The sequence below is a fragment of the Ascaphus truei genome, chromosome 3, assembly GCF_040206685.1.
Source record: "Ascaphus truei isolate aAscTru1 chromosome 3, aAscTru1.hap1, whole genome shotgun sequence".
NCBI classification, from domain to species: Eukaryota; Metazoa; Chordata; class Amphibia; order Anura; family Ascaphidae; genus Ascaphus; species Ascaphus truei.
The window spans coordinates 68,247,847-68,262,818 of NC_134485.1; the positions used below are offsets into that span (position 1 = coordinate 68,247,847).

At 39.3% G+C, this 14,972-nt stretch overlaps 1 protein-coding gene across 1 annotated transcript in view; it reads right to left on the minus strand.

The window, feature by feature from the left end:
* Window positions 1-596: 596 nt before the first annotated feature.
* Window positions 597-14,972, minus strand: part of IL1RAPL1 (interleukin 1 receptor accessory protein like 1) — a 1,561,353-nt gene continuing 1,546,977 nt past the window's right edge. Inside the window, exon 11 of the mRNA XM_075594263.1 lies at window positions 597-5,538. Coding sequence (XP_075450378.1) covers window positions 4,820-5,538 — 719 coding nt within the window. The 3' untranslated portion in view covers window positions 597-4,819. The remainder of the gene's footprint in view (window positions 5,539-14,972) is intronic.

The window sequence follows — 14,972 nt, forward strand, 5'->3', positions numbered from 1 at the left end:
TCAAACACTAGGACTCCCTTCATCACAAGGGCAGTTCAACTTGTCAGTATTAGTTTTATGGAGATATGTTATGAGGTGTGGGAGTGACTCATTTAAATATACTTTGCATGCCTTAGTACCATATATACCAGGGTACCTCAAGTGTGCTCCATGTTGCGCATGTGTCTCTCCCTATGTTATTTGGAGTGAGTTTTGAATGGAATATACTGTACTAGAACTAGAGACGCTATTTATTGGAGCTTTCTCCTCCTACCCACCACCCCACCCCAGTTACCAAAGGTCTTTTATTACTTTTATATCACTGTGTAAGTACAAAATAACTGTTGTCACCCAAATTTTAATAATATGACAGTAATTATTTAATTTACAAATACCAATTATAATGTGTTTCAAAACTGCCCAAAAACTGGCAGAAACTTAATCACTACATAAAATCCACTTAAATGATGCTTGAAAGTGATTAGTAGCTTTTGCATAAAACATTTTAATGTCAGGCAAACCATCACATTTATTATAACCTCACAAAACTGAAATTGGATTCCTTTATGATGAAAAAAACATTATATCCAAAGTTGTTTGCATTTTCATAGAGCAGCTTCATTTGAAAACATGGATCCTGAAGAATGAAAGTTTTAAAATGTTCCTCTTGCTGGTTGTAGTAATCCATCCCTTGTAAAGAAAGCTATTAGCAGGCTTACGCCTAGATACACAAAGCTCAGTTAAACCACTTGACCAGGGAGGTTGCCAGGCGGTTCCCCTCTCCCCCGCAGCCTGGCCTTAAGAAGGCCCCCGGTGGCCTCCTCCCCTGTGCTGGGGAGGGAGGGGTGGGGGCGGGCCAGCGAATGGAAGGCCAACCCTCCTCGGTCATGAGACCCCCCTGCCCATAGCTGGAGGGGTTGCTATACGTGGCGTGCACCTAAATTAATGTCCCATTAAGAATAAAGCTGTATCCACAAATGACAATAACATTATGTTAAGTCGTATTTTCTCCAGTGAAGAGCGTAGCGTTAACTAAGCTAGACAGTAGTAACAAAGAGATACCAGTGGTATGCAAATAAGGCATTATCATATCATCTCCTGGACACTAACATCTGCTGAGATTAACATAGGGACTTTAACATTACGGTCGTTACTGCCACCCAGACACTGAAATAAGGCATTGGCGCATTTAAATGACAAGGCTTTATTTCCATCTCCTCTCCCTTCGGGGTCTGGATAAGAGTAACGCCAAGACTGACATAATGTTATGTTAATGGCAGATAACACAACATTAGTAACGTGACGTTAAGTCTATTCTAATAAGTGGTTTTTGAACATTGTATTTGCATAAAATTAGGTTTGTGGATACAATGTTAAGTCAGGGAACATAACATCCATTTTTGTTTTAGGCAACATTACGTTATGAGCCATGATTTAATAGACCTTACTGCATCTGCCCCTTAATCTCTTAGAACGTGACTTAATAATAGATTTCATTACTCAAATTATAGCACAGTTTCAGGGACTGAAGTAATTATAGCATCATTTGCAATTTACTGTATCATTTACACATTGAAGAGATCATAAACGGGAATGGCAATTAATAAATATGAATATAACAATCATAATTTAATCAAAGGTCAAACAGTTGAAAGCACTAATTATGTCGTATGGTTATAGCTGTGACCACATCTATGCATGTAATCACCTATTTGCTGCTATAATAGGACCCAGTTGAATATTTATTTTTCCATAAAGTGCTACCATGCATCAAAAATTGACATATTATGTTTAATTTAGTAATACCCTACATTTATGTTGGTTCTTTTGAGTGGCAGTAAAGTGAGAGGTTCTGTTTAATGACTATACCACCCTGCCAATATATTCACTACTATCCTTTCTGATACTGCCACTAACCTCACATATTCTCTTGTACTTCCCTCAGTATACCGTTTAGATTATTTTCAGGGCAGCGTTTCACTCATTGATTTCATACATTATAGCTTTGTATTGTATCACTATTCACCTATTTCTTGGTCACCTATTCACTATTCACCTATTCACCTTTCTCTGTATGCTTCTAATGTAAAATCAATAGCATTTTTTATATTTTGGTATCTTTATAGTCTTCGCAAACTGAATACTATTCTGCATTTTTGGGGGACTGATATTAGCTAATAATCTGCAACTGAACCACCTCTATTAATAGGCTAATCCTGTACTCACAAAATTAATTTTTAAAACAATGTTACAAAATAAACGACCAATGTATTACTAGGATTTTTACAACCAAGCATAAAGTGTATTTGTATTAAAATGTAAACACAGAATAGTTTCTGGACCATTATTTTATGGAATTTGTCGATACTGTAAATCCATTTTTAAATTAGGTGAAAAATCACAAAATACATAAACAGTACCTGCTTGTTGCAACACTGTAAGTACATCACTCTTTTCAAATGACAACATTGTCCTTACCCATCATTGTTAAAAAATGAATATGTCATGGTATTGGTCACCAATTTATTAGGCGACAGGAAGATGAAACTCAGCATGGCCAAGGTAAATGGCATTGGTTTATGACAGACGTTCATCATTTACAATAAATAAGAGCCTTCTTACAATATTAAAATAACTAAATGTGTAAAGCTTCCTTTACACTGCATGTCGCTTGGCAGACCCTGCTGTTTAAAAAGAATTTGGAATTGGATCCAATCCAGCAAGAATACAGAGCAGATCGTATGGAAAGACACAATTGGGTTGTCATGGCAGATAAGTAATATTTTTTAAATAAATAAAAAGAAACCAACGTCTCTAAGCTCATTTAGGCTACTATGCACAAACCAAGAGCTACACCATAGCACAATATGATATTTTGTTGTCTTCCGATTCTTGCCAATTTGATTTACACAACAGCTTACACATATCTGTATTACATTAAGTTGCACCCCTAAAAATAAATCATCAATTACAGTACAAAAAAAAGAAACCAAATGAAAATACAATTGATTATCATGGCATAAAATGGCTGAATGTAGCAAATTATCCTCCATATTGTGTGAGAACTGTGTAATTTAAAACAAAAATGACAATTATTTCAAGTTTAATTCCACATGTTCTTTTGCCGCTTATAAGCAAGTCTTCTTTTGCTTTATCCAGTAAATCACACATTGAGATGACAATGAGTATTACACTCATTTATATCAGTTTATAGCTGACCTGAATATTTGGCACATAACTTTGCAGTAATAGTTTCAAGTCCTTAACCTTATGATTTTTTATTTTTTTTAGCCATATTATTTGCTTTTTACTAATTACCATCACAATATCCATAACCAACCAGTGTGCTTTAAATGAATGATATCATTTTGAATTGTTTTACGGGTAAACATATTTACTGTTGAGACTAAGGACAGCTTTAAAGAGGGGGGAAAAAATCATCTGTCTTTGAACAGTATAACACATGTGATCGATATAAACATGGATACATCACTTTAATTCAGTGCTTCTTGCACTGATTTAATGAAGATTAAACAAATAAGAAAAATAAACCTTTTTTTTCTCTCTTTGTTTTGTCACCCTGCTGGACAGTTAAAATAACTAGTGATACACCCACATTCTATATTTCTCAAACATAGAAGCATACCTTAAAAATAAACATTTCTTTATTCAATAAAATGAGTTTAACATTTTAGGTCTAATTAATTTGTATAAACACAACATCTGTTGGAAAGGCTTATGCATTTTGGTGGTCATGTCTGTTTTTATTTTAAACCTCCTGAGTTCTAATTTAAATGTGTTCTAATTTACTTTTAAGCTGATAAAGTTTTACTTGTCACAAAATTAAAACCAGTGAAGCAAACACGATTCCAAAAACGTAGCAGGAGTCTGTGATGAGACATGGTCTCCCTCACTTTGGTATGGGTACCACCATACAAAAACAACTTCAACCATGCGTGTAGTCTTATTTTGGCTGCCTAGAGCAATGTAGAATATCATTTCAAAAATTTAAAGAAGAGTTAAAGATAACAATACACATTTATGTTTTTTTTCCCCAAAAAAATTATTACAACAAAAATTATTTTTAAAATGGACATCAAGCCACAAAAACAAAACAAATGAAATTAAACTGTGGATAAAAACTTTTACTTTTCCAGTAAAATTGCTTTCTAGGAACTATGTTACTGCAAAGCAATAAATACAGACCACAGGTATCTTGTTGTTTGACAAACATTTAAGTTAGTTCAAAGTTAGACAATCAGACCATCTTGAAGTGTTACCAAGCATGCGGCCATCAGGAAGAAGGGGCAAAAGAAATCAAATCTGAGCTCTGATTGGTTCGCTGGGTTATCCTTAGAAAATAAGAGTTCTTGGAATCTTGCATACTTCCCTCTTCTGACACTGAAGGCTGGATATCATTAATGTAGATTATCAGATAAGCCAACAAAATAAATGCTGCTCCTTATTTGTTCATAAAGGCTTGTCCAAGCATTCCCCCAAAAAAGTAAAATCAAAAACATTCTAAAACTATACTTAAAGCAAAGGGAAAAAATTATGTTTTCTATCTACACGTCAGTCTGTTCATTAAAAAAATGTAACTAGACAAATTTCAGTGACATATAAAACAAAGTCAAAAATGTAATGGCAAGAGACATGGGTAAAACAGGAAGACACTGATGCTACAAAGAAATTGCAAAAATATGTACAAGACCCTGTTTTTCCTCAAATGTTAACGATTGTAATGCATGTTTAACAGCAGCAGTCGAGGATGAAGTTCCAGGCACAAGACTGCAGATTCCACTTCCAACTGTAAGGGGCTGGTGTGCCCCTACCATTCTTGTCACCAAATGACACTGGAAATACTTGTCTCCCTTGGCAAAAGCGGCAAAATAGCACTGTTTGTGTGGGCCTCATCTGGGTGCTGCTCCCTGTTTGTTTTTGTCTGCGGCCGCTGTCCATTAATAAGTGTCATAGGTATGTTGCAGTAGGTATGCTGATTACCTATTGAGGTAAGAGGCAGGGTGCCAGTAGGAGGTGCATCATATTCATAGCTTCTATAATAGTGTTTCTGTCGCATTTGTGTATGGTACGTGTTATGAAATGTAGAACGGATGTCAGGATGGGCAGTGGCCAGGGCAGTGGAAGTGGCAGCAGCCATTGAGATTGCCGAGACCGTCTGCAGTTCCCCAAAAGGTCCCTGCTCACTGACATCTAAAACCTGCTCATGTGTGATGGGTTCTATCCTCTTAAAAGGCATTTCATACTGTAAACGTTTCCAGAATGTTGAATTCAACTTGTTGCATTTTGGCCCGTGCCATTTGATTACGGTTAAAAGCTTAATGGTGTGTTTGAGGGCTTCAACTTCTTGATAGTTCATAATCCCACGCAGTTCACTGCACTCAATTAGTATCACTTTAATTTCTCCAGTAACCAGCATGTTTCGGAGCCTGGTTTCTAATTCAAATATACTCCAACCTCTTCTCACAACGTAAGTGGGAGTCATGACAATGATCAGCCGTTTACTTTGATCCACACATCTCGCCACATCTTCAATGTATGCTAGAAGAAGAGAAGGACAAGAAATACAATCAACCTATTTGTACAATATGGCTTAAAAAAACACACTGGTAGTGGCTTTGTGGCTAATGCACTAGACTGTGAAGCCTTCTAATTCTGTATGACCTTGGACAGAGATTCATACAATAGTTCTGTTCATTAACATCTTATTTTATATGTAAAACTTTTTCAAAATGATGAACTTTATCTAAAGACACTTTTGAGCAGTGACACGGTGACAGTAGAAATGTGAGAGATTTTTGTCTAACTTCACAAACCTAGTGTTTTTTTCTGAGCGTGAGAAAGAGAGAGAGAGATTAGACCTTTCTTTAGTAGAATACCCATTTATTTATAAAACTCCTAAAATACTCATCTGCAAAACCTATGGAGCGTATATTCTAATGATTTAAATTACAGTAGCACATTTCCCAGGTGTGTTCACAGGTATCTCTCTACGTATTGTATAGATTCATTTTTTGTTTTATATACAGTATAAGTGAATGGCTACTCTCTCCAACCCATACAGTATTTCAGGGTATATTATTCTCTGACGGTAAACAGAACTGATGCAGCACACAGCCAAGGGAGACTCCCTTGGCTGTGCGCTGCATCAATTCTCTTTGCCATCATTGGATTTTGTTACCTGTGGCTGTTCACTCCCAGACAGATACTCCTTGAGTGGGTGAAGAAGAATAAATGTGATTACGTTGGATTTACTGTTTTTGAATGTCTTGCTGAAGAAATCTATGTATAGATATTTCCAAATTATATAGTAGGGGTGCGGATTCATACAATTCGCTCACCTAAACCTCCAGGGAACCATTATCCTTTTATTAAGAAGAGTGCAAGATGTTTCCCTTTCAAAGACACTTTGAATACCCCCACTTATCACCCACTCTCAACGGAGGTCTCTTTATATGTATTTTGATATTTTCAAGAAAGATTCTTATGCCAAAGATCTTATTCCAGATTTATTTGAGCACTCACACACAATTTTGACTATATATTCTTCTCTGTGGAAATGAGACATTTTAGTTTTAAAAGGAGAATTTAGATATGGCTTGTTAACTTCGACTAAACGTTTTGGGTTAAAAAGTCCTGTTGAACTTTTTGGTGATTTTTTTTTAATTCTTTTGAAAGTGCGAAAGAAACATAGGGGAATTGAATTTAGGAAAGTTCACATATCTGTGGCAGTAAAAGAAAATCCTCATACTCAAAAAAAAAAAAAAGAAGCTACCTCAAGTGAATTTTGAAGTGTTGCAAGGCCAACCATTAACATAGCATTTCCCACACTGCAGCTGTGCTGCATACAAAATTATCATTTGAAGCAGATTTTTTGCAAATGTATTGAGGAAAAAAAACAATCAACATCCAGGTGTTCTGACTATCGAGTGCCATGTGGTTAAATAGCTCTGGTTTAGTATTAGTAACTATTTAATAATCATTATAAAAATAATAATGTAAAGGCAAAAATATAAAAGTTACCATTATTAAGTAAAATCTACATGAAATTAGGTTGAAAAATATATACTGTATGTCCATTGCGTTAATTTAGATGACAGATACTTATCCTATATTTGCATTACCACTATTTTGATCCAGAGGAAGGAAAACAAAACGTCAGTGAAACATTATCATTATCCAATGATGTCTCATAAGTGGAAAAATTAAATCCTCCCTAACTCCAATAATGTCAATCAGATTTCTACTTGGATCAACATCCTTCCCATGTTTACTTATTTGGTATAGCCCTATAAACCTTTCTTTTCTAAAAAGACGTCCAAAAGTTTTTTTTTTTTTTTTTTTTACAAATATCTATTGTATCTGCCATCACAGTCTCTATGGGTAATTAATTCCACATTTTAACTGCCCCTACTGTAAAAAAAATCTTTCCTTTGTTGCTTGTGAAATCACCTTCCCTCCAACCTTAAGGGATGGCCGTGTGTCTTTTGTACTGCCCTTGGGATGAATAGTTCCTTATATTTGCATATTGTTATCATATTCTCTCTTAGAGACCTCTTTCCTAATGTAGACAAATCTAATTTAGGTAGCCGCTCCTCATAAATAAGATTTCAATCCCTTCATTAATTTGGTGACATATTTTGTGTTATCATAATGTATTTTTTATGGAGTGGTGTACAAAACTGTACTCCATATTTCCATATTTAAGGTATGGTCTTACTAATGCTTTATACAGTATAATGCAAGATAAGATCTTATTTCCCTTTGCAGCTACTGCCTAACTTCTGGCACTATTGCAAAGCCTGCTGTCTACAGGGTATAATCACTCCAAAATCTTTATTCATCAAAGATTTACCTAATTGTCCCCCATTTAATTTGTAAATTGCCTGTTTATTCTTGGTTCCCAAATGCATAACTTTACATTTATCTGTATTTAACCTCATCTGCCATTTACCAACCAGGTTACCAGTCTACTCAAGTCCTTCTGGAGAGAAATTACATCCTGCTCTGATTCTACTACAGTAGCTTACACAATTTATTGTTATCAGCAAAGAAGGAGACTTTCCTCTTAATGCCAAACTCAAGGTCATTAATAAACAAGTTAAAAAACTGGGTTCCCAGTACCAATCCTTGAGGTAATCCACTTACAACTTTAGCCCTAAATTTAAAAAGAACATTTTTTTACAACTGTCTGTCAACCAGTTTTAAATACAGGCGCAAATATTTTTACCACATCCAATTTGCTTTATTTTGTACACTAACCTCTTGTGTGTAACCATATCAAAAGCTTTTGCAAAATATAAGTAGACCACAACAACTGCCTTACCCTGGTTTCAATTCCTACTTACCTCCTCAAAGAAACTAATAAGGTAATTTTGGCACGACCTATCCTTCATAAATCCATGCTGACTATTACTAATAATTCAGATATCCATTAGGAATTCCTGAATAATATTCCGTATTAAACCTTCAAGTAGCTTCTCCACTATTGATGTTAGGCTTATAGGTTTGTAATTCCCCGGTTGCGATCTAGCTCTCTTTTAAAATACAGAGGCAAATCATTTATTTAATACCTCTGTCTTTTCCTTATCTCCAATAATGTGCATGACCATCTCACACTGAAAGGGTCCTACATTTTATTTTCTAATTGTTTTGTTATTAAGGTACTTAAATAACTTTTTATGGTTGATCTTAATTTCTTTTACAATCCTTTCTTCTTTTTCAAAAATTTTAAATCTGATTGCCCTTTGCAACTTTTGTTACATTCCTTATAATTCTGATATGATGCCTCCATCCCTTCTGACTTTAAGGATATAAATGCCTGCCTCTTCCTTTACATTTCATCCTCTACATTAGTTTAGACTTGTTACTTTTAAATGTATAACCCAAGGTATACAGTGATAAGGGTGCTCTTCTAACAATGTTTTAAAGACTGTTCATTTCTTTTCCACATTCTTTTCCCGCAATTTTTTTTTATTTCATCCCTATTTGTTACTCATAGATTATTCCTCAGTTTATTAAAATCTGCCTTTATAAAATGTAAGGTCTTTTTTGAACACGTATAATAAGGTTTTTGATAATTAATTTCAAATGAGACAATGTTACTGTTTCCCAAATATTCAGACTTGAATATTTGTTATTACTTCTACTTTATTTGATATTAACAAATCCAGTAATGACCCTCTCCTGTTTGGTTCCTCAACAATTTGGATCATGTAATCAGGGCCAGAGACAGCTTTCCCAGGGCCCAGGACAAGAGTTTCCTCTACTTCCCCTCTTTCTCACACCCCTCTCATCCTCTTCCTCATTCCTCCCTCACTACCCCCTCTCTTACAAATAGGCAAATATATGGTACAGGAAAAGATAGACCTTTCAGCAAGCAGTTTTTCTTTTAGTATTCCAGTGTTTCACTGGTTCAAAACAGACCCAGGCATGTGTGAACAGCCTGGATTTTTAAAACCCCTTAACAAGGCAGCTGGGACCTGACCAATTAACAAAACGTTTCCCAGCTGAATTAACCTGGTCACAGCTTCACTGCAGAACTACACAGGTCTTCCAGGCATAGGAGAGGTGTTTTCTATTCACCCTATCACCCCCTGCATACATATAATAACCCCCACAATACACATAACTCCACCAATACAGATAACACCACCCCCGCCAAATACACATAACCCTCCTCCACCATACAGTACACATAATAACACAACCCCATACATAATAGCCTCCCCACATACACATAATAACCCCCCCATATACACATGATAGAGGTCCACTAATGGCCAAGTTATACCCTGCCCTCTGGCGATTATTACAACCATAAGCTAGGTAGGGGGCTAACTTTAGCAGTAATATGTGATATGCCCACCGGATCAGCCTATATACAAGGATTTAGTGCAGGGTCCTTATAGTGAGAAGCTTTCACCCCTAAGATTGTTACGCTGTACATGGGAAGGAGCTACACCATAGGCACACAGGCATCTGTTGACATGTATTTGTGCCGCTTTCCAGGCTACTCATTTGCAGCAGACCTCCTGACCACCACCACTACCCCAAATACTTCTGTCGAGTCTGCCGACTTCTCCCGTCCCACCAAATGATTAGGCACACATACACTCTTACCTGGGGAGGGCTTCCCATGGGCAAATGTGGAAGTTGGGCACGGCTTCTGGACGGGCTCAAAACATAGTGCATGGGTGTGGGGCCTACATGGGAGGCTGGGAAGTAGCAGAGGAGAGAGGCTTGCTGCAGGGGCAGCGGGGGGGAGGGGGAGAATCTGGATCTTGGCAAGCAACAGAGGCCCGGCAGCCGGGTGTGGATGTTGGACCCAACCTCTTGCCAGGCCTAACTTCCAGCACCTGCAGGGCCCCCCACAGCTGCCGGTTCAAGGACAATTGCCCTGGCTCTCCCCCTGTCGGTGGCCCTGCATGTAATTGTCTTTTAGCACCCCCAAAAACCTGTTTCCTTTAGTTGTAATGCTAATTTTATTGCTCCAGTATATGTCTGTATAATTAAAATCACCCATTATGAAAACATGATCTACTGTAGTTTTGCTGCCTTCTCCATTTGCAAAAGTATTTTGGCTTCCTCATATTTACCTGCTTCTGAACCTTTGTAAAAAAAAACTTCATTTAATTCCATTTATTACAAAAAAAGCACCCCAAATTTCCAAGGATTTATGTTCATCTTCAACCACGCAATGCCTATGTCTACCCAGTTTGAAAGGTTTGCCTTTCTCCACTGAGATTCACATCCGATTCAACTTCACCTTCTGCCTTCAAAGAAGAGCCCATGGCTGCAATCCCTCTGCCATCCCTCATCCCTCTGCCATAACTATGCAATCCCTCTGCCATCCCTCGTCCCTCTGCCATCCCTCATCCCTCTTCCATCCCTCATCCTTCTGCAATTGCTCTGCCATCCCTTATACCTCTTCCATACCACTGCAATCCCTCTGCCAGCCCTCATCCCTCTGCAATCCCTCTGCATAAGGTAGTGTACAGAACTAGAATCATCTCTATGTCAATGTAGCCAGGTCACCTGATGGCTACTATTCTACCCTTGGGCTGGTAGTAAACCCTGGTACAATCAGGTTTCCAGTAGTTGCTATGGGGTTTTCCCCTTCTGGGTGCTGCACTTAAGTGACAGCGGGAGACGGGGACATCCTGTCTGAGCATGCCAAATCATGGGATAGACCTGGTGCCCTCCTCCTGGCAATACTTAAAGGCAGGACCACCCTAAATTTAGTAGTGTCCTTCCCCCATTGAGGAAGGCAGGTCACACAACTGGAAGCCTGAGATTGGGGCCTTCCCTTGTGCTCTTCACTCCATAGGAGAGTGAGTGTGGACCATACCTCTGCCTCTGCTAGGGAGATGGGGAAGAGCTAGGACAGCTGCGGGTGTCCTTGGCCTGTAGTGACTGTCCAGGAACCATCCTTCAGTGAAAGCACTGCACTTGGCAGAAGCCTGCCATGTAACTGTGCTGTACAGAAGACAATAAACCGTTCCTGTTGAAATATTCCTCCTGCCTGGTGCGTGACCTTGCTGGGATGGGAGAGGTAATAGTTCTACCATGGACATCACCTTCAGCTCCTGTAGCCTATGGCAGATGGAGGCACTTCACTGCTCAAGAGATATGTTGAGTATGAACCCCAGAAGCCTGGTCCTGTGTCCCCACTACCATCGGCGGACGACTCAGCCCTCCTTTTGCCAGCAGGTATATGCACCATACACCGTAGTAATGGAAAAATCTCCCACCGGGTGGGGGAAACACCGTTACATCTAAAATTCACAAGCCTTGATACACCATCTGGCTGCTGCTCTGTATCAAGCAAATAACCTTAACTTTTTATATTAATAAACTAACATACTAAATTCTTACATATTATCTGACTGGGACAAGTATACTCAAACTCACAGCAGCAGAATTCTGCAGCCCTGCTATCTTTGCACAATGAATCTTGAAATCTCCGCTTGAAAGGTCTGTCAAATCTCCACTTAAAAGGACTGTCTCACCTCACTGTGCCTGCTCTGATGTGGAATAGTGTTATATATAACAACAGTATAGAAAGCTCTCTCTGACCTGTTTAATACTTATTGTATCACTAAAACAGCCTGAACAAACTGGACACAGCAAAAAACCTTTGTACATCGAGTACCTATCAATGCAAGACAGCCTTATAGACAGGTCATCGACAGAGGTGGACAGTCGGGGCTACTGTCCCAGGACCGGTGTGTTTAGGGGGCCCGGCCACCTGCCTGCACATTAATTCTCTGCGGGGGCTCCGAGATGCAGCAGGAAGATCACAGAGGGGAAATCCCAGCCTCTGCAGAGCCTCTGTAGGTGGGCGAAACCTCAAATAGAGCAGAGTGGGGCTGGAGCTGCAGCCTGAGAGACAGACTGGGAAAGGTGTGAGGGAAGGGTTAAATCATAAAAAAAAGACACGAAAACGAAGAAGACAGAAAGGAAGAGTAAAACACAAAAAGAGAATACAGTACAAGAGAGCAATACTGTACATAAGAGAGTTAATAAAGATATGAGGGGGAGAAAAGAAAGACATGAGGGGGAAAGAGTGAGAAAGGGGAAGGAAAAGAGAAAAACATTCTGGGAAAAGATACAAAAGATTGTTAGAGAGAGGATTACATAGGAGGATAATAATAGATGGGGGATTAAATAAAGAGAATGGCGTGTGTGAGAAAAGGGAAGAGGCAGAAAACGGACATCATGAAGAAATAAGATATATAACTGAGAGGAGAACAGAGAAAGAATGAGATGAACTGTATAAGGCCGTGATTTTAGTGGTGGCGTGCAATCATGTGACGTCACACGTGCAACATGCACTACGCAATGGTGGGGAGGTGTGGTGGTGATGTCACGTAAGCGGTTCCCCAAATTGGCTTAACTGCGCACATGACCCTGCATCACGAGGCAAAGACAGAATTCTTTGTCTTGCCAAGAATCACGCACACGGTCGCACTTCTTCGCATGCACAGTCGATCGCTCTATGAGCGATAACATGAGGGTACATACATTTGCTCTGGAGCATGGCGTTACGTGGATGCAAGCCACCACTATAATCGTGGCCTAAGAAGAGTAAGACATACTGGGCGTGGGGAGAGAGACATGCTGGTGGGGGGGGGGAGGGGTGGAGTGGAGGGACAGAGACAGGGGCATAACTACATTTTTTGGGCCGACCTGCAAAAATCTTGAAAGCGCCCTCAAAACAAACACCAAAAAAATGTAGTTTCTACCGGGGTCCCCATGTCGGCGGCTTTACGAATACCCCCACTCTCACACACTTTGTTCTCAGTCCTCCCTCTGATCCTCACTGCCCCACCTCTCATCCTCATACTCACTCCCTTGACTGTCCCCCTTTCTCCCCCGTATGTCTCATTCCCTTTCTTACTCTTCCTCCCTCTAACCCCCACCTCTCTCTGCCCACTAATTTACTCTCCCTCTCCTCTCTCCCTCCCAAAACCCCACTCCTCACTCAACTCACCACCAAACACATACTCTCAATCCCCCCCACACACACACTCATATCCCCCACCCACCAACAACACACCCACAAACACACTCATATTGACCTTATTGAATCATCAGATTTAGGAAGCATCACAGATTAAATATAATTTCCCATTTTAAAACATATTGTCCTTATAATTTTGTGATTCACTGCTCAACACAGGACCATAATGAAGATGGGTTAGCAATCTGTTTTCAATATAACTTGGAAAAATAGGGCCCTCACAATTGTGCTTCAGGTGTGGGGTTCAGAGTCCTTCTAATCTACCTTCACCATAGAGATGTGAAGATATTTTTGCAAAAAGTTGCTAGGATACTCCTGGAGCACCCCAGATGGCTGCTTTGGTGATTTCAATATCTGAGTCGATGAAAAACTATTCCAATTCGGTCAAGACCTCCCCTGCAGGATGGTTGCTCTGGGCCTCGCCCAAGTTGTTTATTCTGCTACTTATAACAATGGACATACACTTGATCTTATTTCCCAAGTGGGGTTAGAAGTCTCTGACCTAACACTAGACCTAATTGCTTGGTCAGATCACCACTCCATTTGGTTCTCAATCATATACCCCCAAATTGGTCTTACCACTTGGAGATGACCTGGTATCACCTACTGAGGTGTCATCATAACAACCAAGGGACTGATAACAAATCTGGATCTCTCTGATGTAGTGGATGCCAATTTGGATCCCAGTGCTAATCTCATTACTATAATACAGGTGTTATTATTGCAATAGATACTCTTGCTCTTTTTAATCTATCACCCCTCACCTCACACCACTACTCCTTTTTGTTCAATAGTACTTTTACAGAATTGAAGAGGAGAAGTAGCATACTTGAAAGGTGCAGGCTACACCCACAGTATCCTTCACTGTCAATAAGACCACAATCTCATCAATAACTCAAGCCCATTGCGAAGGGGTCATCTTTGACTCTGATATCCTTCTACCGTGCTGCCCCCTCTATCTGGAATTCACTAAAGCGTACCATCAGACTTTCCCACAACATTCAGACTTTTAAAACTCCCTGAAAATTCACCTTTTCAAAGAAGCTTATCTGGCTTACCTCTAACATCCAACTCCATCTACTCCCTCCCCTCCAATACCATTGGTAACATCTGTGTGGCTGGACCAATTTACCACGCTATGTAACACCCCCTAACATCCCCACCCTCCTACCTTAATGGGATCAGCTGACAGGCTGAACCATTCTATAACCTGAGACATACTCCATCCCACAGTCACTTCACCTCTTTGTTTTAACAGTTGCCCTCATTTCTTCTAGATTGTAAGTTCTCACAAGCAAGTCCCTCATTACCTCTTTGTATCTGTTTATGCATGTTTGTCCTTATTTGTATTTGTATGTAACTCTGTTTATATAATTATCAAATCTCTGTACCTCCGCTGCGGAATATGTTGGCACTTTACAAATACACAATAATAAGGTTTAGTAACAGT